Here is a 27,855-nt window from a genome sequence, read left to right as displayed (position 1 = left end):
TCAACAAGCTATTGAATGGGGAATTATATGTTGGAAAATACAATATTTGTTTACTGATATATTCAGTGGTTCAATGGAACCATTAGTTCTACCATTAAATTACATTTTTCATCATTCTTTTTTATTTTTTGCTATATGTGGCACCAATACAGTTTACTGAAGAAAGATATACACAGGAGAATTACGTTGAACTTGTCATTGCTAATATTTAAAAGTCCATATACTTACGAACACACATTTCCCTGCTTTCATAAAACCCAGGACAGCATTGAGATTTCCGTCTGTACATTGTTTTTTCTCCTCGTCTGTAGGCCGTGCGGTAACTGATTCTGTAAAATAAAATTGTGTGCAAATGAATAGAAGTAACTTTATTAATTCTGCACTATGATGTGTTAGGAGTAGGTCTTAAAGGGACATGAAAGTTTAATTAAACTTTCATGATTCAGATACAGCGTTTGAGTTTTATAAACCTTCCAATTTACCTCTATTGTCAAGATTACCCTTTCTCTTGGTCTCCCTAGTTAAAAAAGGCACTTTCCATGAGGGCATATTGATGTAGGATCAGCAGTGTGTATAGCAATCTTACACAAGCAACATGTAGAGGAAGGCTGCAGTACTATGTGCAGGGAAAACCCAAAGCTCTGGTGCACTAACTACTACTTGCTCACATACTGTCCGGCTGTCTCTTATCTAAAGATGCATGCACTTTCAGTTTGTGTTCTTTATTTAACAGTGCTTCTATCTATACAGCGTTCATATTCACTAGCTTAGTTCACTATACAGTGGTACCATAAAGTGGCTGAGGCTACACTAACGCTCTCTGAACAGGCTGTTTGTAGAAGATTGCTACACACACACAGTGATCAGGAAAGATATGATCCTGAGCCTACTTCAGTAGACCATCATTGAAAATGGCCAAATTTCAACCAAGGAAAAAGTAGTAAATTAGATAATACAAGTAAACTGTAGTAAACATTTATTGCTGCAAGCTAATCAGATGATCTCAAAATGGCCAAATGGCATGTCAAAATTAAAAAAGAAATAATAATTAAATACGAAAAGGTAAAACTCCCAATCATCCAACAGTTTAATTTGGTACCTCTACCTTGTTATCCCTATTGTCAGTATTTATATTCCTCCTTCTTTCAAGGAAACCCAGTATCAACCAAACTCCACTATGAAAAACCCAAGACTATTAAAATATTGTCCTCTGTCTCCAAGTCCTGAGTCTTTAGTAACAGATGTTGGGAGATAAGTCAATACAATGCAAACACAAATGTTTAGATTGTAAGCTTGAGAGCCTGTCAAACTGTATCTAACTTTGTATAAAAGTGCATCTACTACTGATTGTGCTCAAGGGCACCTCAGCTTTTGTGGAAACTTGACTTTCAGTGTTTTAGGCCAGGGGACTTTTGTATGGTTTGTAAAAAAAAAAAAAAATTTGCAATGTAACTTACACTTGAATAATCTCTAGTACTGTTTGTATCTTAATAATTGTAATGTACAACTGTATAGCGCTTCGTAAAATGTTGGCGCTTTATAAATAAATGTTATTAATAATAACAAAATAAATGTTTGGTGCCTCATATGCACAACATGATAATGTGTGTATATAGTCATACAAAAGTACAACTCGATAATAACTATTTTTATAACAAGTAGGGTTGCACCGATACCATTTTTTTAAGACCGAGTACAAGTACCGATACTTTTTTTCAAATTCTCACCGATACCAATTACCGATACTTTTTTATGTCATGACAGTTTACCTAGCACATTACAGAGTAATGATTTAAGATCACTTCTTTATAATATGAACTGAATCTCAAAAGACATTTTGAGAGAATAAAACAGTTTTATGTGCTTGTTGTCACAAAGTTTACAGAACATGTTTATAAATAAAAATATTACAATAACAATAACAATAAATAACAGCTGCAGCAGCTAGGGCTGGAAAGCTACAATTTAAAGGGGGGATTACTGGATGCAGTTGGGTTTTAGGGTGCCTATCTGACATTTGTATTTAATATAAAGTAATATAATTTAATTCTGAAAATAATATTTGGGAAGGAGTATCCCAGTAATCCCCTTTGAGAAAAATGGGGCATTTGCATTTTACTGGCTCAACAGAAAATAGGGCTGGTCTTCATATTTTTCCAGGACTGCTTTTTATTCCCAGTCCAGCCCTGGCTAAGGTTGTTCCTCAGAGTACAGTATGTTTTGAGCATAATTGTGTAAGAGGAGAACTAGCAGTATAACAATCTAGCAATTAGAATATTTTTTCAAAAGTTAGTGGAAACTGGAAAGTTCTTATTAAGGAACAGAAGCATCTCTGCATGTTCAGCTATAAGTCTGTTTCTGCTAACAGCAAGGACATTTGACGCTAAGCTGAACAGTCTTTCACTTTTCACACTTCTACATGGGTTAGAAAGATATTTTTGGGCCATTAAATCTCAGTTTATTAACTGCCCAGTACTTCAGGGGTTTGTCTGAATGACTGCTCTGATGTACAATATTACAAATAACAGCAATTTGTATTGGCAGAACAATTTTTAGTTAAGTCTCCACTCCAGCTTAAAATGAAATGGGAACATGCAGTTTTAAAAATGCCACAAGATGGTGTATGAGTAGGAATTGGAGGTATCGGTTTAAGTATCGGTGCATTTGCACGAGTACAAGTACTCATGCAAATACTTGGTATCGGCACCGATACCGATACTAGTATCGGTATCGGTGCAACCCTAATAACAAGTGGCGGCCTAGTAACATATAATGTACCATTTTCCCCCAGCAAGTCACGTTCACATAAATACTGACCTCTCCTGCAAAAGCTCTAAAATGAATAAATCCTAGTAACCCTTTTTTCAACTGAAATGAAAAAAAAAACATAGCAACTGTAGTGTTCTTTTGGATGTTTTTTAAGGTATTTTAATAATCTGGAATACATTTTAAAATTAACAATTAAAGGGACAGTCTACATCAGAATTATTTATTTATTGTGCTAAAAGATAGATAATCCCTTAATTACCCATTCCCCAGTTTTGCATAACCAACACATTTGTATTAAACTTTTTACCTCTGTGAATACCTTGTATCTAAGCATCTTCTGACAGCCCCCTGATCATATGACTTTTTATTTATTCTCTATTGACTTGCATTTTAGCCAATTAGTGCTGTGTTGTGCTGACTATTAAATAACTCAACGGGCGTGAACACAGTGTTATCTGTATGACCCACATGAACTAGCACTCCACTGTTGTGAAAAGCAAATAAAAAAACATGTGATAATAGGCTGTCTGTAGTGGCTTAGAAACAGGCAGAAAGAGGTTTAAATGTTATAAAGTATATTAATATAACAATGTTGGTTGTGCAAAACTGGGGAATGGGTAGTAAAGGCGTTCTCTATCTTTTTAAACAATAACAATTTTGGTGTTCACTGTCCCTTTAAAATCAATATACTGTATAAATATTTATTCCTGTTGCTATCTACCAATTAAACAGGTATCTTCTTTGAATTTTCCTTAACACTGATGCATCAGGATAAAAACAGACTGAACTTACCTCTACGATCTCATGAGATCAATGAATTTTACTAATGAGCAATACACACATCAATAAGCCACGATTGAGTTTTAGGAACCTGACAGATGCAAACACCAGTCAGTTCTCCAGGATCACTATGACTACAATAGCCTCTCCAATTTCTGTTCTGTTATTCTTTATGTTATTTTGCTAAACCTCACTCATTGGTCCATTCTTTAGTGGATAAGTACCATAAAATAACACAAATACTGTATAGGTGAGACAGGAGACACTGGTCCCCTCCTGGTATGGGGATAGATAAATTGATGTATATTAATAATATAATTACTAACAAACAGTATTACTTTTGTATGAAGCTATAAAATTGTGAATTTTAAAGCTTTTCTATAAATATGACTTACCTGTGTCGCGTGCATTTAAACCAGTTTAATATGTCTGTGCAGCTTGTGTAATACACCTGGTCAAATGGATGTGCGTAGGATTCCTGAACAGTAATAGAATAGCTGGGAAAATGTATGGAAAAAGAAAGGTTAGACAATGCATTAATAATATTACAGCTGCATAGTATTTAAATGTTAATTCAATTGTAACCATATAACCTCCACAAACGTGTTACAGTCAGCTGCTCCGACTTACATTCCACAACTGAACAAGCATGGTGAATGGCGCCTGTGTATGTACATATGCCTTTTCTGATTGGCTCACCAGGCAGTGTTCAGCTCTAGACCACTAGTGAATTGCTGGTCCAGAGCGGACTTTATGTATTTTACTCCTTTACCAGAAATATATGTCCCTCTCCCATATTTACCATCTTCAGTTTTTTAACCTGCAAGGGGAGCAGACAACAGCCTTGTGCACTTGTATAACCTTGAGTGTAAGAGGCTGAGTGTTCAGAGGTGACTGCTCATATAACAATGCTAATGTGACTATTAATCAGCAAGGAATCCATGCAAACATAACTTCAAGACAATATTTTTATTCAATACAAGTACCGTGCTGAAATATTCCTTTTGGAACACGTGGAAATAAGTACAGTGAAAAAAAAACCCTTAGTTAATATGACTGGTAAATTTGGCACTAATATAGGTAGACATAGGTGAGAGATGTAAGATAAAAAGAATTTACCTTTCCCAGTGACTGCACACATTTGGATCTTCAAGATTCAGTGTTAAAGACGTTCCAGTCAAATGGTAAAAAATAAATGAAAATAGTCCAAAGCAGTGTAAAGGAAGAGCCATCTTCTCAGATTTGCCAACCTGGAAAAAATAAAGTGTTCTCAGTAACATTTTATTATTTTATATTACTTGTGACTGTGCATTCAGTAACATTTATTAAACCATTAGTTTTTCAAAGTTAGTCATTTATTTTTATGCTGCAGTATAACCTTTTAATTGCTACTGCTCCTGCGCTTCCCTTTAAGATTTACCTTACTCACTGAAGTTGTGTCTGGTTAAAGTCAATGGTTAGAATTTTATGAGGGAATTTCATGAGGTAAGTTATACTTAGAAAGTAAATGTAGGAGTGTTGAGATGGCAATTGAAAGACTATAGTGGAGCATATAAACAAAATCCTGCCTTTGAAAAACAACATTCCAGCCAAAATTGTAATCCACATGGATGCATTTCAGTTTTGAATAGAAACATTTTTGTAATATACATTTATTAGCAAAATGTTTCTAATAAAAGCTAAAGAAGTTTCAAAAATGTATTTAAAGTGAATGTAAAGTTTAATGAATAAGTGCCCGGTATCTAAAAATAGTCTTAAAAACAGGGGCAATTTCATCAATCAACCTTTACAATGAAGCTTCTTATACTGACCTTTACCCGCGGCTTCTGCTGTAGTTAGCAGATCAATAGCAAATCTGTCTTCCTCCAATCATTGCGTTGCCTCATGAGCTGGACGCCAAAGGGGGCAAGCAACAATTGGAGGAAGCCAAATTCATCATTGATCTGCTAACTACAGCAGGAGATGTGGGCGGAGGATCGCCGGTCTGCTTTCCATAAAGCAAAGGTAAGTATTGTAAAAAAGAAGCTTCATTGTAAAGTTTAATGAATGAAAGTGTCCCTGCTTTTAAGAGTATTTTTAGATACCGGGAACTTATTCATTAAAGTTTACATTCACTTTAAGTATGCACTGTGCACCAGCATTGTAAACACAGCACTTGCACAGAGAGCCTATGGTATTTGTACCATTTCGTAATGGCTCAATTTGTTAGTTGCTAACATGATACAAGCTGCAGTTTTTAAAATACTGGTGCACTAAGAACATCGAGCTATGCTTCACATGCTCATGCATAGAAACATGTTAACACTAAGGGGTAGCTTTATCATAGTGCGAGCGGACATGATACGATGTAGAGAGTAAGGATTATATAGGGGCGCCCTTGTGTCACCAACAGTTATGAGCACCTCTATATACGAGTGTTCTATTGTATTACAAATAGAACTATAGGAGTGATTATAAATGTCAGATCTTCAATTTGTATTTAAATGGTCTCTAGTATATGGTACCCATACAACTAAGTGAATCAGGAACAGCACAAAGTATCAAATCTAGTGTAAAATAATAATAAAAAACAGAAGAAACATATATGCAACAATACAATTAGTGACAATATGTAAGAGAAAATATTTTAAGGATAGACTCAATGGTGAGACAGTCTCATCGATGTGTGTACAAGTAAAAGACGGGACCAGGCGAGGCAGCTAACTGTTGAGGATCACGGCCACGATCCGAATATCAGTAATCTGCAGACAACAGAAAGAAACAGAAGCGCCACATGGCCCAATATTGTTTGGAGCAGGATTTATAATAAGTGTTATTGAATACACTCACATGTGGTCAAACACCCCTAGTGGTGTAGAAGGTACGGTCTGGGATCAATATCAGTCACCCAGAAGACTGGCCTGTGGTGTGTACCCTGGTCTCTGCAGAGGATTATATGGAAAAACACTGGGGTGCCAATAAGTTTTTACTTATTTTAATAAAGTAAGTTTTATCCAAACTTCCCACTTGCTGCCATATCATCTTTGTTCTCACATCATCAATTCTGAGACTGGACATTGGAAGCTCCTGACCCCTGAGGGATAAGTCTACTGGGTGACTGTATTGATTCCAACTTGCCTCTATAGCACCAAGGGAGGTGCTCTACCAAATGTGAGTGTATTTTTACCTTCACCTCCCATTGTTGCCTTAACAATACTAGGCCATCTTGGCACCCCGGTGTTTTTCCATATAATCCAATGCAGAGACCTGGGTACACACCACAGGCCAGTCTTCTGGGTGGCTGATATTGATCCCAGACCGTACCTTCTACACCACTAGGGGTGTTTGACCACATGTGAGTGTATTTAATAACACTTATTATAAATCCTGCTCCAAACAATATTGGGCCATGTGGCGCTTCTGTTTCTTTCTGTTGTCTGCAGATTAATGATACGATGTAGCGTATCATGTCCTCTGCACATCGATAAATGCCGACACCATACGCTGCCAGCATTTACCATTGCACCAGCAGTTCTTGTGAACTGCTGGTGCAATGCCGCCCCTGCAGATTCGCTGCCAATCGGCCGCTAGCAGGGGGTGTCAATTTCTGTCCGCCGTCTCAGAGCAGACAGACAAGTTATGGAGAAGCAGTCCATACAGAGCTTGATAAATTGCCCCCTAAAACAGTGATAACTTTTACTAGAAGTGTTTTTGCCAATGATGATATATTGCAAATTTGTTTCTATTCAAAGATGTAATTAATCTATGTCCATTTAAATTTTTACCATAAGTTGACGCTGGCTAACAGACACTTGATACTCAATGCTGAGTATTTTTCATCTTCAATATTCAATACCCAAGACTCACAGCTTCAAAATGTCCTTATATTTTAACTATTGAATATACTGTAACATTTGAATATGAAATGTAAGATTTCAAACTCAAGATACTTTTTTTTATCCCTTTTTGTCATTATCGATCATTCTTGATATTCTCTAAATATAAACACTTTCAAGATAAGGAATATATTGAGGGATAGGGGCATATTTATCAAGGGCTGGCGGACCTGATCCGACAGTGCGGATCAGGTCCGCCAGACCTCGCTGAATACGGCGAGCAATACGCTCGCCGTATTCAGCATTGCACCAGCAGCTCACAAGAGCTGCTGGTGCAACGCCACCCCCTGCAGACTCGCGGCCAATGGGCCGACAGCAGGGGGGGTGTCAATCAACTCGATCGGGTTGTATTGTGGCGATGTCTGTCCGTCTGCTCAGAGCAGGCGGACAGGTTATGGAGCAGCGGTCTTTGTGACCGCCGCTTCATAACTGCTGTTTCTGGCGAGTCTGAAGACCATCAAGCTTGTTAAATAGAGCCCATAATCTCTATTATATGATATATGTTATGCACTACATCACATAAAGTAGTGCCTTGTCATGCTTTCAATATATAGTAGACAAACAGTTAACATCATTAATAACAATTCAAGCCAATCATTTTTAAAAACTAATTTGAGAACAAACCACAAATGCTTTATGAAAACTTGACACAAGTTCTTCTACAATGCATTCTACATAATAATATTGTACATCTGTTCAAAGTTATTGACTATTATAATTAAGAAATGTACACAATTCTAATTCTTTCACACACAAGCAATTTTATAATTCTGTGGCACACAATTGACAAGTTTGCAGCTTGTATGCACCTGGTTACTTAAAGGGACATTAAATACTTTCAGATGGTAACATAAAATGATAAATCGTATATATAAAAACAACTCTGCAATATACTTTCATTATTTATTTTGTCCCCTTTTCCTGTAATTCTATTCTGAAATTGTGAGCATTTTAGTTCCTGTTAGAAATGGAAGTGCAGAAAACTGTTATATCCCACACAGCCATTGGCTGTGCACTCTAGTGATCTATTTATAACTGTTCCTAATTGGCCAAAGCAGAGAATGTAACCTAAGTTACAACATGGCAGCTTCCATTGTTTTATAGACACTGAAACTTTACGCTTATTTTGTCAATATTTAAACAACTAATTAAACTTTAAAAACTACATCCCTTTAATGATCATAAATTTTTTATTTTTGAAACATATTTATTTTATTTATTTATTTATAAAATATTTTACCAGGAAGGATACATTGAGATTTCTCTCGTTTTCAAGTATGTCCTGGAATATGAATATGTACATATAAGCACAATAAATTTGGTTCCATGACACCTGTGTATGTTTATAACTCCTAATAATCAACATAAATTCATATTTTATAAAGCATTAGAGTTCTATTGTAAATATTCTGAGACCCATAAGTGATGTTGCATTTATCTCCTCTTGGAATACATGTAACACTAGTTTAAATTTGAAGTTATTTAGAGTTAAACTAGTCCTAACATAAACTAAAAAATTTTTAAAATAACATTGTTTCAGTTGAAGTATAAACAACATACCAAACTGTTTCATGATTCTGTTGTCTGTTATTATATTTGCCACTAAGTATAAATTAAAGATGAGAAAAGTGTGTTTTATCATAATGCTGCTAAAAGCTCAAATTAGAAACATCAGCGTTCTTGTTCACAGTATGGGATCGGCATTGGTTTGAAAGGCAAACAAATACTTCTGTGCTTTGAAGCTACAAGGCAGCTTATTTTGTTTAGGCATCCTGTTAAATAGTTTGTTATAGCATAATTAAAGGGACACTAAACCCACAATTTTTCTTTCATGATTCAGGTAGAGAATACAATTTTAAACAACATTCCAATTTACTTCTATTATCTAATTTGCTTCATTCTTTAGATATACTTTGTTGAAGAAATAGTAATGCACATGGGAGAGCCAATCACACGAGGCATCTATGTGCAGCCACCCAATCAGCAGCTACTGAGCCTATCTAGATATGTTTTTTTTAGCAAAGAATATCAATAGATTGAAGCAAATTAGACAATAGAAGTAAATTAGACAGTTGCTTAAAATTGCATGCTCTATCTGAATCATGAAAGAAAAAAATGTGGGTTTATGCCCCTTTAATTTGTTTTAACACAGTACAATGTAGAAACCCTGCACCTTATTTTATTGTTCACATGAAGCAGTATACAAGGCCAATATAGCCGAAACAAAAGCACAGTCGGCCAGATTTAGAGTTTTGTCGGTAACGACCCGCGTAGCTAACGCTGGCTTTTTTCCCCCCGCACCTTTTAAATACCGCTGGTATTTAGAGTTCACAGAAGGGCTGCGTTAGGCTCCAAAAAGGGAGCGTAGAGGCATATTTACCACCACTGCAACTCTCAAGACCAGCAGTGCTTACGGACGCGGCCAGCTTCAAAAACGTGCTCGTGCACGATTCCCCCATAGGAAACAATGGGGCATTTTGAGCTGAAAAAAAAACTAACACCTGCAAAAAAGCAGCGTTCAGCACCTAACGCAGCCCCATTGTTTCCTATGGGGAAACACTTCCTATGTCTGCACCTAACACCCTAACATGTACCCCGAGTCTAATCACCCCTAACCTTACACTTATTAACCCCTAATCTGCCGCCCCCGCTATCGCTGACCCCTGCATATTATTATTAACCCCTAATCTGCCGCTCCGTACACCGCCGCAACCTACATTATACCTATGTACCCCTAATCTGCTGCCCCTAACACCGCCGACCCCTATATTATATTTATTAACCCCTAATCTGCCCCCCCCAACGTCGCCACTACCTTACCTACACTTATTAACCCCTAATCTGCCGACCGTACCTCACCGCTACTATAATAAATGTATTAACCCCTAATCCGCCTCACTCCCGCCTCAATAACCCTATAATAAATAGTATTAACCCCTAATCTGCCCTCCCTAACATCACTGACACCTAACTTCAAGTATTAACCCCTAATCTGCCGACCGGACCTCACCGCTACTCTAATAAATTTATTAACCCCTAAAGCTAAGTCTAACCTTAACACTAACACCCCCCTAAGTTAAATATAATTTAAATCTAACAAAATAAATTAACTCTTATTAAATAAATTATTCCTATTTAAAGCTAAATACTTACCTGTAAAATAAACCCTAATATAGCTACAATATAACGAATAATTATATTGTAGCTATTTTAGGATTTATTTTTATTTTACAGGCAAATTTCAATTTATTTTAACTAGGTACAATAGCTATTAAAGGGACACTCAGGTTAAATTAAATTTCCATGATTCAGATACAGCATGTAATTTTAAACAACTTTCCACTTTACTTCCATTAAAAAAAATGTGCACAGTCTTTTATATTTACAATTTTTGAGTCACCAGATCCTACTGAGCATGTGCAAGAATTCACAGACTATACGTATATGCATTTGTGATTGGCTGATTGCTATCACATGGTACAAGGGGAGTGGAAATATACATAACTTTGAAATTTGTTATAAAAAAATCTACTACTCATTTGAAGTTCAGACTAAGTGCTATTGCATTGTCTTGTTATCTTGCATTTGTTGATTATGCAAATCTAATGTGTTGACTGGTCCTTTAAATAGTTATTAACTATTTAATAGCTACCTAGCTAAAATAAAGAGAAATTTACCTGTAAAATAAAAACTAACCTAAGTTACAATTACACCTAACACTACACTATACTTTAATAAATTATTCCTATTGAAAACTAAATACTTACCTGTAAAATAAACCCTAAGATAGCTACAATGTAATTAATAATTACATTGTAGCTATTTTAGGATTTATATTTATTTTACAGGTAACTTTGTATTTATTTTAGCTAGTTAGAATAGTTATTAAATAGTTCTTAACTATTTAATAACTACCTAGCTAAAAGAAATACAAAATTACCTGTAAAATAAATCCTAACCTAAGTTGCAATTAAACCTAACACTACACTATCATTAAATTAATTAAATTAATTAACTACAAATAACTACAATTAAATACAATTACATAAACTAACTAAAGTACAAAAAATAAAAAAAATAAGTTACAAACATTTTAAAAATATTACAACAATTTTAAGCTAATTACACCTAATCTAAGCCCCCTAATAAAATAACAAAGCCCCCCAAAATAAAAAATGCCCTACCCTATTCTAAATTTAAAAAGTTCAAAGCTCTTTTACCTTACCAGCCCTTAAAAGGGCCTTTTGTGGGACATGCCCCAAAGAAAACTGCTCTTTTGCCTGTAAAAGAAAAATACAACCCCCCCCCAACATTAAAACCCACCACCCACATACCCCTAATCTAACCCAAACCCCCCCTTAAATAAACCTAACACTACCCCCCTGAAGATCATCCTGAGTCGTCTTCACTCAGCCGAGCCACCGATGGAACCGAAGAGGAGATCCGGAGCGGCAGAAGTGATCTTCCAAGGGGCGCTGAAGAAGTCTTCCATCCGATGAAGTGATCCTCCAGGCGGCGCTGAAGAAGTCTTCCATCCCGGCGATGTCATCTTCCAAGCGGGGTCTTCAATCTTCTTCTTCAGGATCCATCTTCATTCCGCCAACGCGGAACATCCTTCTTCCCCGACGGACTACCGACTAATGAAGGCTCCTTTAAGGAACGTCATCCAAGATGGCGTCCCTCGAATTCCGATTGGCTGATAGGATTCTATCAGCCGATCGGAATTAAGGTAGGAAAATTCTGATTGGCTTGGATCCTGAAGAAGAAGATTGAAGACCCCGCTTGGAAGATGACATCGCCGGGATGGAAGACTTCTTCAGCGCCGCCTGGAGGATCACTTCATCGGATGGAAGACTTCTTCAGCGCCCCTTGGAGGATCACTTCTGCCGCTCCGGATCTCCTCTTCGGCTCCATCGGTGGCTCGGCTGAGTGAAGACGACTCAAGGTAGGATGATCTTCAGGGGGGTAGTGTTAGGTTTATTTAAGGGGGGTTTGGGTTAGATTAGGGGTATGTGGGTGGTGGGTTTTAATGTTGGGGGGGTTGTATTTTTCTTTTACAGGCAAAAGAGCAGTTTTCTTTGGGGCATACCCCACAAAAGGCCCTTTTAAGGGCTGGTAAGGTAAAAGAGCTTTGAACTTTTTAAATTTAGAATAGGGTAGGGCATTTTTTTATTTTGGGGGGCTTTGTTATTTTATTAGGGGGCTTAGATTAGGTGTAATTAGCTTAAAATTGTTGTAATATTTTTAAAATGTTTGTAACTTATTTTTTTTATTTTTTGTAACTTAGCTTTTTTTATTTTTTGTACTTTAGTTAGTTTATTTAATTGTATTTATTTGTAAGTATTGTATTTAATTAATTAATTTATTGATAGTGTAGTGTTAGGTTTAATTGTAGATAATTGTAGGTAGTTTATTTAATTTATTTATTAATAGTGTAGTGTTAGGTTTAATTGTAACTTAGGTTAGGATTTATTTTACAGGTAATTTTGTAATTATTTTAACTAGGTAGCTATTAAATAGTTATTAACTATTTAATAGCTATTGTACCTGGTTAAAATAAATAAATACAAAGTTGCCTGTAAAATAAATATTAATCCTAACTTAGGGGGGAGTTAGGGTTAGAGTTAGACTTAGCTTTAGGGGTTAATAAATTTATTAGAGTAGCGGCAAGGTCCGGTCGGCAGATTAGGGGTTAATACTTGAAGTTAGGTGTCAGCGATGTTAGGGAGGGCAGATTAGGGGTTAATACTATTTATTATAGGGTTTGCGAGGCGGGAGTGAGGCGGATTAGGGGTTAATACATTTATTATAGTAGCGGTGAGGTCCGGTCAGCAGATTAGGGGTTAATAATTGTAGGTAGGTGGAGGCGACATTGGGGGCGGCAGATTAGGGGTTAATAAATATAATATAGGGGTCGGCGGTGTTAGGGGCAGCAGATTAGAGGTTCATAAGGATAACGTAGGTTGCGGCGGTGTACGGAGCGGCAGATTAGGGGTTAAAATTTTTTAATAAAGTGGCGGCGATGTGGGGGGACCTCGGTTTAGGGGTGCATAGGTAGTTTATGGGTGTTAGTGTACTTTAGAGCACAGTAGTTAAGAGCTTTATGAACCGGCGTTAGCCCAGAAAGCTCTTAACTCCTGGCTTTTTTCTGCGTCTGGAGTCTTGTCGTTAGATTTCTAACGCTCACTTCAGCCAAGACTCTAAATACCAGCGTTAGAAAGATCCCATTGAAAAGATAGGATACGCAATTGGCGTAGGGGGATCTGCAGTATGGAAAAGTCGTGGCTGCAAAGTGAGCATTAGACCCTTTCATGACTGACTCTAAATACCAGCGGTAGCCCAAAACCAGCGTTAGGAGCCTCTAACGCTGGTTTTGACGGCTAACGCCAAACTCTAAATCTAGCCGTATGTTTTATACTGATGATCTTAACTATAAAAGATGTTTATTATTCAAAAGGTGCTGTGGCGTTTCTACATTGAAGTTTAATTGATAGGGGTATACAGTGACCCTTATCACGTGCATCTTAAAGGGTCATTCTAGCCAAAATTGGAATCCACATTGATGCATTTAAGTTTTGAATAGAAGCATTTTTGTAATATACACGAATTAGCAAAAATGCTTCTAATAAATTAATAGCGGTTTCAAAAGTGTTTTTTAAGTATGCACCGTGCACCAGCATTTTAAACATAGCACTTGCTCACAGAGCCCAAGGTGCTTGTGTCACCTGGTAATGACTCAATTTGTTAATTGCTGATATAATACAAACCCCACTGGCACTCTGAACAGCTGCAGTATTTATTTAAAATGCTAGTGCACTGAGAATATCTATGCTATGCTATTTGGCCGCCTGCTATATTCCAAAACTTGCAATATTGTGTGCCTATTCAAAGCTATCTCAAAAACAAGGCAATTTTTTAAAAGAAGCTTTTTGCAAATTAAAATATATAAATATATTGCAATTATACTTCTATTGATACACTCTATTAAAAAAGACAGTAATTCTCAACCAAAATATCACATCAATAGCACAAATGTGTCAATATGTCCATCAGAGACAGAGCTATATATATATGTTACACAATTGAAAGAGATTTGTACTGCCCCTCGCCCATGAGTAGCAAGTTATATTATAATCAATGGAGCAGGATCTTCTAACAGTTGCGCTAGGTGGCACGCATAAAACGAGCTATAAGATTACAGGAATCACAAAAATGCCTTCAAAACCTTAAAGAGCAAAAAAATCAAAACAGGAAAATGCACCCTTGACAAAAAAAAGTAAACTCTATGCACAAAAAAAAACATGGAGAAGTAAAGGAAAAAATTGTCACAGCCTTGTTGGCTTTTAAATAATGAGTCATGCCTGCCAGATGGGATACTTCATAGGACAATAGAGTCTTTATGAATTCCGTATTCTTGGGGTTAGTAAAAATTCATGACCACACCCCTGGAACGCCCCCAGAATGCCCATAACAAAACAGACATATATATTTTACCTGCAAACATTAACCATATTTCAAGCATGTTTTCAAACTTCTTGCGGTTGTAACTATTTAAGCACTTAGCAATAGTTTCTGTTTGATGTGTAAGATTTTATATAGTGGGTACCTAATTATAGAGGTTAATGTCAGGAACTAACTAATCTGTAGAAAATATAGGGCAGCAATGCTCAATGAGTTTCAGATATGATGTTACAACACTGCAACCTCACAAAACATCTGTAAATCTGGCCCCTTGTCTGAAGAAAAGTTAAATCCCTCTTTTCTCTGAACTATTGCATAGTGGTTCCAGCAGGTATATAGTTAATATTGGTGGGGAGTCTGGCAGGTGTAGGGTAATGGCTGTGGGGAAAGTCATGGTTAGGATTTATTATGCTTATGGGTTCTGGAGAATCAGAAGATCACCTAAAATATAAAGAAAACATTGGTACATAATATAATAACCAGTGTTACCTTAATTGAGCTGGGTGCACAATCAATATTACAGGACTGTGCTAGGATTAGTACACAATCTGGTATTATAAGTCTATGGTAAAACAGAATAACCACAGAATGTTTAGCATGGCTCGAGCACAACACATAAAAAAGTTAGAACGACTTGAGACCTGAGGTAAAGTGGTAGGGCTATTATAAAAGTATAACAAAACACATGTAAAACATATTAAAATAAAGTATTACACACACACACATATATATATATATTTATATACTGTATATATATATATATATATATATATATATACTCACAAACATATATACGCATATTAAACATAAAATATACGTTTATTATTTAAATAAATGTATAAATAGGGTTTAAAACATATAAGGAATATGTGTTTGACTAGGAAGAGCTGAAAAGTGCATATATAATTGTGTATACAGTATATTTGAATGTGTGTATGCATAAATGTGTTTATCTGTACACATATGTATGATCATATAAATCATATAAACACATATAAAAAAACACATATATACATAAAAATATATACATATATATATATATATATATATATATATATATATATATATATATATAAACAGGCAGGGCCAATGGCACCACCTTATGGAATAATTATATGCTACTATCTAGAATAGCAATATAAATATGTAGCTGTGAGGTGCTGTGTATTAAAGTTAAATATTTACAGCGACAATTAGTGGTAAAGAATCCACTCATTGTAAAAGAATACACTTGTAGCACTCTCTTATTCCATAGTTAAAAAATAATAGAGTGTGTATGAAGTGTTTGGTGTTACTTTGATTCACAAACTTTAATTTGAAATATCACATCTTTCATTCATTTGGTTAAAATTGGGGAATATAAGTTAAAAACAACAGTCTGGAACAATAAGACCTAGGATATAACAAGTTGTACTGCAAACCTAATAATATAGGTGAGCTAGATATAGAGAAATCACTATTGCTAAAATAATAATAAATATGGCAATGTCAGAAACACTGCATAGGACAATGAATACAGCATAGGGCAAACAGTGATGCCGTTACAATATATACAGAAACTGGCCCTTGTACTCCTAAATAGTGATGTCGCGAATTGTTCGCCGGCGAATAGTTCCCGGCAAACATAGCATGTTCGCGTTCGCCTCGGCGGGCGAACATATGCGATGTTCGATCTGCCCCCTATTCGTCATCATTGAGTAAACTTTGACCCTGTACCTCACAGTCAGAATACACATTACAGCCAATCAGCAGCAGACCCTCCCTCCCAGACCCTCCCACCTCCTGGACAGCATCCATTTTAGATTCATTTGGAAGCTGCATTCTTAGTGAGAGGAGGGACAGTGTAGCTGCCGCTGATTTAATAGGGAAATCGATAGCTAGGCTAGTGTATTCAGTGTCCACTACAGTCCTGAAGGACTCATCTGATCTCTGCTGTAAGGACAGCACCCCAAAAAGGGCTAGAACATCAGTCTGCTTTTTTTTTTTTTTCCTGTGTAATCTAATTGCAGTTGCCTGCCTGCCAGCGTGTGTGTCAGGCTCACAGCGTATACTGTGCCCACTTGCCCAGTGCCACCACTCATATCTGGTGTAACAGTAGTGTACATTTAAAAAAAAAAAAACTTTTTTGACTGTGAAATAATAGCAGACAGCTGCCAGTACCCAAGATGGCCGCCAATAAGGCAGATGGGTCGGGTTAGAGAGCTGTTTTGTAGTACTTTTAGTACTGGCACACTTTCTGCCAGTACTTAAGATGGCGGGGACAATTGTGGGGTGGGGGAGGGAAGGGAGCTGTTTGGGAGGGATCAGGGGGTCTGATGTGTCAGGTGGGAGGCTGATCTCTACACTAAAGCTAAAATTAACCCTGCAAGCTCCCTACAAACTACCTAATTAACCCCTTCACTGCTAGCCATAATACACGTGTGATGCGCAGCAGCATTTAGCGGCCTTCTAATTACCAGAAAGCAACGCCAAAGTCATATATGTCTGCTATTTCTGAACAAAGGGGATCCCAGAGAAGCATTTACAACCATTTTTGCCATAATTCCACAAGCTGTTTGTAAATAATTTCAGTGAGAAACCTAAAATTGCGAGAATTTTTTTTTTAAAAATTTAAAGTTTTTTTAAAATTTGATCGCATTTGGCGGTGAAATGTTGGCATGAAATATACCAAAATGGGCCTAGATCAATACTTTGGGTTATCTACTACACTACACTTAAGCTAAAATTAATTCTACAAGCTCCCTACATACTCCCTAATTAACCCCTTCACTGCTGGGCATAAAACACGTGTGGTGCGCAGTGGCATTTAGCAGCCTTCTAATTACCAAAAAGCAACGCCAAAGCCATATGTCTGCTATTTCTGAACAAAGGGAATCCCAGAGAAGCATTTACAACCATTTATGCCATAATTGCATAAGTTGTTTGTAAATAATTTCTGTGAGAAACCTAAAGTTTGTGAAAAAGTGAACAATTTTTTTTTTTTGATCGCATTTGGCGGTGAAATGGTGGCATGAAATATACCAAAATGGGCCTAGATCAATACTTTGGGTTGTCTACGACACTACACTTAAGCTAAAATTAACTCTACAAGCTGCCTACATGCTCCCTAATTAACCCCTTCACTGCTGGGTATAAAACACGTGTGGTGCGCAGTGGCATTTAGCAGCCTTCTAATTACCAAAAAGCAACGCCAAAGCCATATAAGTCTGCTATAATGGCATGTCTGGCACACAGTGTTGGGGCGAGGGTCCATCTGACCACTGATACCTGGTCTGCAAAGCATGGTCAGGGCAGGTATATCACCTACACTGCGCACTGTGAAGGGGGCGTAACCCTTACACTTAACCCTTACACTTCCTGATCGATACAACATCATACCTGATGTTTTAAAGCACGTTATTCCAAACAATTTAGGAATGTTAGGTGATTTATGCCCTTTATGGATTAAAACCAGACTCTGCATCAACTATGTAATTTTCCATGGGAGTTTTGCCATGGATCCCCCTCCGGCATGCCACAGTCCAGGTGTTAGTGCCCTTGAAACAACTTTTCCATCACTATTGTGGCCAGAAAGAGTCCCTGTGGGTTTTAAAATTTGCCTGCCTATTGAAGTCTATGGCGAATCGCCCGGTTTGCCGGTTCGCAAACTTTTGTGGAAGTTCGAGTTCTCCGTTCGCGAACCCAAATTTTTAGGTTTGCGACATCACTACTCCTAAATATATGAGGGTCAATAGGTAAATGATTCTGCTGCAGTGCTGTATATACCTTAGTAAAAATATATAAGCAGCTAAATTATATAGAGACCCTGATATATCTGGATCAATATCAAAGGAGCATAGATATAGCCATGTATCTGTACACTATAGCGCTGCACTGTTATAGAAATACTGGAAATAAATTGTTACTATGTATGCAATGGACAATAACGCCTTCAATAGTTGCCAACTTGTATAGTCTATTTGCAACTAAGTAAGAAATATATTAGGATAAGCATTGCACCATATGTGGCATAACAATACCAATATTCTCCTTTCCCAGTAAAAGTGTATCACTGGTGTGGCTTTCATGGAACCAACAGTTAGCCCTACTAAGCTGCTGTATATTTGCTGGGTTCGCTGCGAACAGAGATAGTGAATAAATGCTAGTGTATAGCTTAAAGTATGATACTAGCTTTGCGGTTTGATAAATAATGTTATTGAGGACTACCCAGAGAACATTAAAACAAGTAAGAGAGCCCCATTCCTCTCCCTCCCACCCTTGATATGTTTTGCTGTTGGCATACTGTATACTGTAACGGCATCACTATTTGCCCTATGCTGTATTCATTATCCTATTCAGTGTTTCTGACATTGCTATATTTATTATTATTTCAGCAATAGTGATTTATCTATATCTAGCTCACCTATATTATTAGATTTGTACTAAAACTTGTTATATCCTAGGTCTTATTGTTCCAGACTGTTGCTTTTAACTTATATTCCCCAAATTTAACCAAATGAATGAAAGATGTTATATTATAAATTAAAGTTTGTTAAACAAAGTAACACCAAACACTTCATACACACTCTATTATTTTTGAACTATGGAATAAGAGAGCGCTACAAGTGTATTCTTTTACAATTAGTGGATTCTTTACCACTAATTGTCGCTGTAAATATTTAACTTTACACAGCACCTCACAGCTACATATTTATATTGCTATTCTAGATAGTAGCATATAATTATTCCATAAGGTGGTGCCATTGGCCCTGCCTGTTTATATATATATATATATATATATATATATATATATATATATATATATATATATATATATATATTTATGTATATATTTGTATGTATATATGTGTTTTTTTTTATATGTGTTTATATGATTTATATGATCATACATATGTGTACAGATAAACACATTTACACCCGTCACATTTTTGTTAGTATTTTATTATATCTTTTCATGTGACAACACTTAAGAAATGACACTTTGCTACAATGTAAAGTAGTTAGTGTACAGCTGTATAACAGTGTAAATTTGTTGTCCCCTCAAAATAACTCACACAGCCATTAAAGGGACAGTATACAGTCATTTTCATATAACTGCATGTAATAGACAATACTATAAAGAATACGATGCCCAGATACTGATATAAAAATCCAGTATAAAACTGTTTAAAAACTTACTTAGAAGCTGTCAGTTTGGCTCTGTTGAAAAGGTAGTTGGAAAGCCCACTGCAAGTGGCAAATAAGACACTCCCCCCTCCCCCTTCTTTTGCATATGAAAAGACCCTTTACACAAACAGGAGCAAGCTGGAGAAAGTAGCTGACGGTATTCACATAAAACTTTGGGGCTTGGTTAGTAATATGAAAATCAGAGCAATGTTATTTAAAAATAAGCAAAACTATACATTTATTTAAAAAAAAACTTTATGGGCTATATGAATAGATCATCTACAAAACATTTATGCAAAGAAAAAATGAGTGTATAATGTCCCTTTAATGTCTAAACCATTGGCAACAAAAGTGAGTACACCCCTTAGTGGAAACGTCCAAATTTGGCCCAATTAGCCATTTTCCCTCCCATGTGACTCATCAGTGTTACAAGGTCTCAGGTGTGAATGGGGAGCAGGTGTGTTAAATTTGGTGTTATCACTGTCACGCTCTCATACTGGTCACTGGAAGTTCAACATGGCACCTCATGGCAAAGAACTCTCTGAGGATCTGAAAAAAAATTGTTGCTCTACATAAAGATGGCCTAGGCTATAAGAATATTGCCAAGACCCAGAAACTGAGCTACAGCACGGTGGGCAAGACCATACAGCGGATTCACAGGACAGTTTCCATTCAGAACAGGCCTCACCATGGTCAACCAAAGAAGTTGAGTGCACGTGATCAGCGTCATATCCAGAGGTTGTCTTTTGGAAATAGATGTATGAGTGCTGCCAGCATTGATGCAGAGGTTGAACGGGTGGGGGATCGACCTGCCAGTGCTCAGACCCACTGCATCAAATTGGTCTGCATGGCTGTCATCCCAGAAGGAAGCCTCTTCTAAAGATGATGCACAAGAAAGCCTGCAAACAGTTTGCTGAAGACAAGCAGAGTAAGGATTACTGGAACCATGTCCTGTGGTCTGATGAGACCAAGATAAACTTATTTGGTTCAGATGGTGTCAAGTGTGTGTGGCGACAACCAGGTAAGTAGTACAAAGACAAGTGTGTATTGCCTACAGTCAAGCATGGTGGTGGGAGTGTCATGGTCTGGGCCTGCATGAGTGCTGCTGGCACTGGGGAGCTACAGTTCATTGAGGGAACCATGAATGCCAACATGTACTGTAACATACTGAAGCAGAGCATGATCCCCTCCCTTCAGAGACTGGGCCACAGGGCAGTATTCCAACATGATAATGACCTCAAACATACCTCCAAGACGACCACTGCATTGCTAAAAAGCTGAGGGTAAAGGTGATGGACTGGCCAAGCATGTCTCCAGACCTAAACCTTATTGAGCATCTGTGGGGCATCCTCAAATGGAAGGTTGGGGAGCACAAGGTCTCAACATCCACTAGCTCTGTGATGTTGTCATGGAGGAGTGGAAGAGTACTCCAGTGGCAACCTGTGAGGCTCTGGTGAACTCCATGCCTAAGAGGGTTAAGGCAGTGCTGGAAAATAATGGTGACCATAGAAAATATTGACACTTTGAGCCCAATTTGGACATTGCCACTTAGGGGTGTACTCACTTTTGTTGCCAACGGTTTAGACATTAATTGCTGTGTGTTTAGTTATTTTGAGGGGACAGCAAATTTACACAGTTATACAGGCTGTACACTCATTACTTTACATTGTAGCAAAGTGTAATTTCTTCAATATTGTGAAATGAAAATATATATTAAAATTTTATATATATATATATATATATATATATATATTGTTGCGCAAATATAGATATAAATAAATATATCTACAGGGAGTGCAGAATTATTAGGCAAATGAGTATTTTGACCACATCATCCTCTTTATGCAAGTTGTCTTACTCCAAGCTGTATAGGCTCGAAAGCCTACTACCAATTAAGCATATTAGGTGATGTGCATCTCTGTAATGAGAAGGGGTGTGGTCTAATGACATCAACACCCTATATCAGGTGTGCATAATTATTAGGCAACTTCCTTTCCTTTGGCAAAATGGGTCAAAAGAAGGACTTGACAGGCTCAGAAAAGTCAAAAATAGTGAGATATCTTGCAGAGGGATGCAGCACTCTTAAAATTGCAAAGCTTCTGAAGCGTGATCATCGAACAATCAAGTGTTTCATTCAAAATAGTCAACAGGGTCGCAAGAAGCGTGTGGAAAAACCAAGGCGCAAAATAACTGCCCATGAACTGAGAAAAGTCAAGCGTGCAGCTGCCAAGATGCCACTTGCCACCAGTTTGGCCATATTTCAGAGCTGCAACATCACTGAAGTGCCCAAAAGCACAAGGTGTGCAATACTCAGAGACATGGCCAAGGTAAGAAAGGCTGAAAGACGACCACCACTGAACAAGACACACAAGCTGAAATGTCAAGACTGGGCCAAGAAATATCTCAAGACTGATTTTTCTAAGGTTTTATGGACTGATGAAATGAGAGTGAGTCTTGATGGGCCAGATGGATGGGCCCGTGGCTGGATTGGTAAAGGGCAGAGAGCTCCAGTCCGACTCAGATGCCAGCAAGGTGGAGGTGGAGTACTGGTTTGGGCTGGTATCATCAAAGACTAAAAGGAAAGATTGTGGGTGGCGCCAGTGAAGGCTTCACTGGAGCCACCCACAATCTTTCCTTTTAGTCTTTTCAACTTTTTCACACTTTGTGAGGAGTGTGAACAGTGGGCAGGCTTAAAATGTTTTACTGGGCTCCCTGACACATCCACTTTTTACCTGGTATCATCAAAGATGAGCTTGTGGGGCCTTTTCGGGTTGAGGATGGAGTCAAGCTCAACTCCCAGTCCTACTGCCAGTTTCTGGAAGACACCTTCTTCAAGCAGTGGTACAGGAAGAAGTCTGCATCCTTCAAGAAAAACATGATTTTCATGCAGGACAATGCTCCATCACACGAGTCCAAGTACTCCACAGCGTGGCTGGCAAGAAAGGGTATAAAAGAAGAAAATCTAATGACATGGCCTCCTTGTTCACCTGATCTGAACCCCATTGAGAACCTGTGGTCCATCATCAAATGTGAGATTTACAAGGAGGGAAAACAGTACACCTCTCTGAACAGTGTCTGGGAGGCTGTGGTTGCTGCTGCACGCAATGTTGATGGTGAACAGATCAAAACACTGACAGAATCCATGGATGGCAGGCTTTTGAGTGTCCTTGCAAAGAAAGGTGGCTATATTGGTCACTGATTTGTTTTTGTTTTGCTTTTGAATGTCAGAAATGTATATTTGTGAATGTTGAGATGTTATATTGGTTTCACTGGTAAAAATAAATAATTGAAATGGGTATATATTTGTTTTTTGTTAAGTTGCCTAATAATTATGCACAGTAATAGTCACCTGCACACACAGATATCCCCCTTAAATAGCTAAAACTAAAAACTACTTCCAAAAATATTCAGCTTTGATATTAATGAGTTTTTTGGGTTCATTGAGAACATGGTTGTTGTTCAATAATAAAATGAATCCTCAAAAATACAACTTGCCTAATAATTCTGCACTCCCTGTATTTTTATATATATATATATATATATATATATATATATATATATATATATATATATATATTCATATAGATATAAATATATACTGTATATATATATATATGTATATATATTTATATATACTGTATATACTTGATATATGCACATAAATATATAGATATATAAATTTAAAATAAAAGACTAAGTAAAGAACGGTATTTTAAGTATTGCTTAATGCACCTTTGACTTTAGTGCATTTTTCCTAGCACACCTTTGGGTTAGAGTGAGAGCGAAAGCCAGAAGACGCTTTTGTAGTGCCCCATAGAAGTCTGTGTTAGTGTGGTTGTGCCATCCAAACCTCCAGAAGCAAGCTCAAGAACAAGAGCACTATAGATTTATTCCCTCTAGGCCAGTATGTGGCTTTGGTTATTTTTTATCATCAGGATTTTTAACACCCATGAGTGCCAATTGATAATTATAGACTGCCAATATGTTTAGCAACCTTATCACTGATAATTAAGGCTTCAATAAATCCTGGGCCTTAGACGATTAAATGTATAATACTTGTCATTTGGCACCTAATTTCTCAAACACCTAATAATTTTGTACTAGTTCTAAACATCACAAATCTAGTACAGCTATGTTAAACCTTTAGTGAATACAAATTTAAAGGGACATGTAAGTGAAAACTAAAGTTTCATATACAATTTAAAAAACTTTTACATTTATTTTATTTAGCATATTCATCCCTTTCTTTTAGTATCCTTTGTTGAACTGTAACTCCTTTCATAACAACATTAGGTTTGAAGCATGTACTTAAAGTGATATGAAAGCCCCAAAAATTACTTTATGATTCAGACAGAGCATACCATTTTAAAAAAACTTTCCAATTTACTTCTATTATCAAATTTGCTTTATTCCCATGATATTCTGTGTTGAAGAGATACCTAGGTAGGCATCTGGAGCTCTATATGACAGGAAATAGTGCTGCCATCTAGTGCTCTTGCTAATAACTTTCTTGAAAAACTGCTGCAATGTATTGCTTTAGAAATGGGCCGTCTCCTAAGCATACATCCCTGCTTTTAAACAAAAGATACCAATAAAACAAAGAAAAATTGATAAATAGAAGTAAATTAGAACATTGTTTAAAATTGCATGCTCTGAATCATGAAAGAAAAATTTGGGGTTTCATATCCCTTTAAGCATGGTATAGCAGATTTTGTTTGCAATAATGCCTGAAATTATGTTATACATGTAGTGCTGAAGAGATCTGCATGATCCTTAGCCTACCTACCTGTTCTTAAAAAATAATTTAAGTTTCAACAAAATGGGCTACGAGAAAAAGGTAAATGTGATCATAAAAGTCAATTGAATTTTATATCGCTGGGTTGTTTTTTGTTTGTTTGTTTGTTTTGTACGATTTGTCTATATGATACAGATTTTACTTTGGCTTTCATGTCCATTTAACATATAAAAGTATAAGGAATTCTCTACCCATTGTCCTTTAATGTCATTTTGTAAATGCAACTACGTAATTATGCCAGTTACATGCACACACATTAAATAATTGCACAACAACATACCTAAATACAAAACTGTCTCAAAATGGTCTGTGAACACATAAGAACACTTCCCTGATCTTTAGAAATGATGCCATAGGTTCAGCACTTTGCTTACTGAGAACAAAGATAGTTGGTTGCTATTCTTCATTTTTTCATAGATAAAATATATTGCTTTCAAAACACTAACGGTAATTCCTTTGATGTATTGAGGCTTTTGCACTTTTTTGTTGGTTCACTAAACAAAACTACTACAACCTACATGACTCATATTGATTTAGTAACCAGAAAGTAATTTATAAAGAAAATCACCCTCAAGCCTTTTTCCATCATACTGCAAGAGCAAGTATTACAGAACCCCAACAAGAGTTGGATCAGATTAATCACACACACATACATATCTAAATATATATATATTGCCCTCCACTAATATTGGCACCCTTGGTAAATATGAGCAGAGATGGCTGTCAAAATGTGTCTTTATTGTTTAACATTTTGATCTTTTGTGCAAAAGATATGCAAAAATAGACTGCTCTCATGGATATCAAACAATTGCAAACACAACACAGGTTTATAAAAAAAAATCTCTTTGTTGAATATATGTGTGGCACAATTATTGGCACCCTCATGAATTTATATGAGAAAAATATATTTAAAGTATATTCTCATTTATATTTTACAACACCTAGGTTACTAGGAACAGGAAAATCAGTTCTCTGATGAAGCGCATGTGCGCATATGAGAAACGCGTTAGTTAATAGGGAGCACCTTCCTGTACCCTATGGCTCGGATCCAATAAACAAAGGATTAGCATACTATGGGACTCAGCTGGGTTCTTTTTCCTCACTCTACAGGAAATTGTTCAACCATGACTTCCTGGTTTACAGGGGTATAAATATGAAGTAACACATAGGCCAAATTCCCTTAGTCCTTCATCACAATGGGTAAGACTAAGGAATATAGCTGTGATGTGCGCGAAAAGGTTGTTGAGCTTCACAAAATAGGAAGTGGCTATAAGAAAATAATAAAATAATTGAAAATGCCCTTTCCACCATTGGGGCAATAATTAAGAAGTTCCAGTCAACTGGAAATGTCATGAATCAACCTGGAAGAGGATGTGTGTCTATATTGTCTCAATGACCTGTGAAGTGGATGGTTCGAGTGGCCAAAATATCTTCAAGGATCACAGCTGGAGAATTCATAACTTATTTATTTAAAACTATTTTTTTTTATTATTATTATTTTACATTTTTTAAACCATTTGGTCATTATACAGGGCATGTAACTACTTAGATATCACACATTTTTCAGTGTATGCCTAGATTTATAGACCCTCATTTTCCTGTGGGGCCTTATAAGACTTTTCCTATATATATTTCCTATATATATTCCGCACATCCATAACTGTTGTTGATAAAAGCGCCTCACTACAGTTTCCCGTTGTGTACTGCGTGAGGAAACTGAACAAATTTAACTGCCTAATTAAGAAAAATTTGGTAACAAAATGCTATTTAAAAAGATGCTGCAATATTTTTGAACAGGGTGTCTCTCTTTTGCAACTAAGGTCTAACCTATCTAATATAACTGATTTATCTCCCCATTCTTCTCTCTACATAAGTTCTCACTTCTTTTAATTCCAATGAATACTTTTGTAGCAAAAATTAAACTTTTAATGATTCAGTATGCAGTTTTCAAAAACATTTTTTTTTACTATTGTATTTTCTTTGTTCTTTTAGCATCTTTTTAAAAAATATTATGTTTAGGTATGCTGAGGAGAGTGCATATGTCTTGATCACTATATGTGTGTATATAGGTGTACCAGCTGAGCAAGAGTTCATAGCTTACATGGATGTCACATGATACAGGGAACAAAGAAATGAAAGGAAACTTTATGTTCTCGCTGATTAGGAAAATCTACTGTATTTAATGGTTCTATAATTCTGGATTTGTCATAACTGCATTGCTGGCTCCTACATTTTGTTTGACTGGTCTTTGAACAAGAAAAGAAATGAAACAAAAACAACACATTTTTGTGTATCTAAACATCTTTGCAGTACACAAGCGTATTTTTTACACTCTTTGAATGACTGGTTACCATGGAGGGAAAAAAGAACAGTTGATGACCCATCTGTGTAAACAATTCCAAAGATAAATCTGAGACATTGCTTTTATCTGACATAGATAATTAGTTAGTGAGAATGTGATTGTATAATAGATGGGAGGAATGGGGATACATGATAAAAAAACTCATTGTAAATACACATTATGGGACATTTTCTTTGCATAAGAAATACATTTAGTAGATGATCCATTTATATAGCCCATCTGGGAATGTTTTTGTAAACATTTATAGTGTTGCTTATTTTTAATAACATTTAATAAACAAGCCCCAACGTTTTAGATGTATAGTGATGTATACAGACTTCACATTGCTTCTGTTTGTATAATCTGTCTTTTCATATGCAGGGGAGGGGGGTGTCTTCTGTTCCTCTTTTCTCAACACCTTTCAATGGGTGTCCCAGCCAAACCTCATCAACAGTGCTAAACTAGGAGCTTCTAAAAAAGTGTTTAAAAGGTTTTATACTGGATTTGTGGATCAGAATCTGTGCATATTCTTCTTTATAGTAGTGTTTATTACATGTAGTTATCTGAAAATTGGTTTATACTGTCCCTTTAAGGACAAATGTATAATGCACTTCCTCACAAATCTACTTAACTACCTATTATTAGTATCTATATTGGTACACATTTGT

General features: G+C 36.5%; 1 protein-coding gene across 1 annotated transcript in view; it reads right to left on the bottom strand.

Moving 5' to 3' along the window:
• MEGF10 (multiple EGF like domains 10) overlaps positions 1 to 27,855 on the bottom strand; it is a 195,956-nt gene that overhangs the window by 121,082 nt on the left and 47,019 nt on the right. The window contains 3 exon segments of the mRNA XM_053701632.1: positions 229 to 329; positions 3,945 to 4,046; positions 4,669 to 4,799. Of these exon segments, the coding sequence (XP_053557607.1) occupies positions 229 to 329; positions 3,945 to 4,046; positions 4,669 to 4,781 (316 nt within the window). The 5' untranslated portion in view covers positions 4,782 to 4,799.

This window comes from Bombina bombina, chromosome 2 (genome assembly GCF_027579735.1).
Source record: "Bombina bombina isolate aBomBom1 chromosome 2, aBomBom1.pri, whole genome shotgun sequence".
Lineage (NCBI taxonomy): Eukaryota > Metazoa > Chordata > Amphibia > Anura > Bombinatoridae > Bombina > Bombina bombina.
The sequence above is the reverse complement of the archived record's forward strand: the minus strand, read 5'-3'. Positions and strand labels throughout refer to the sequence as shown.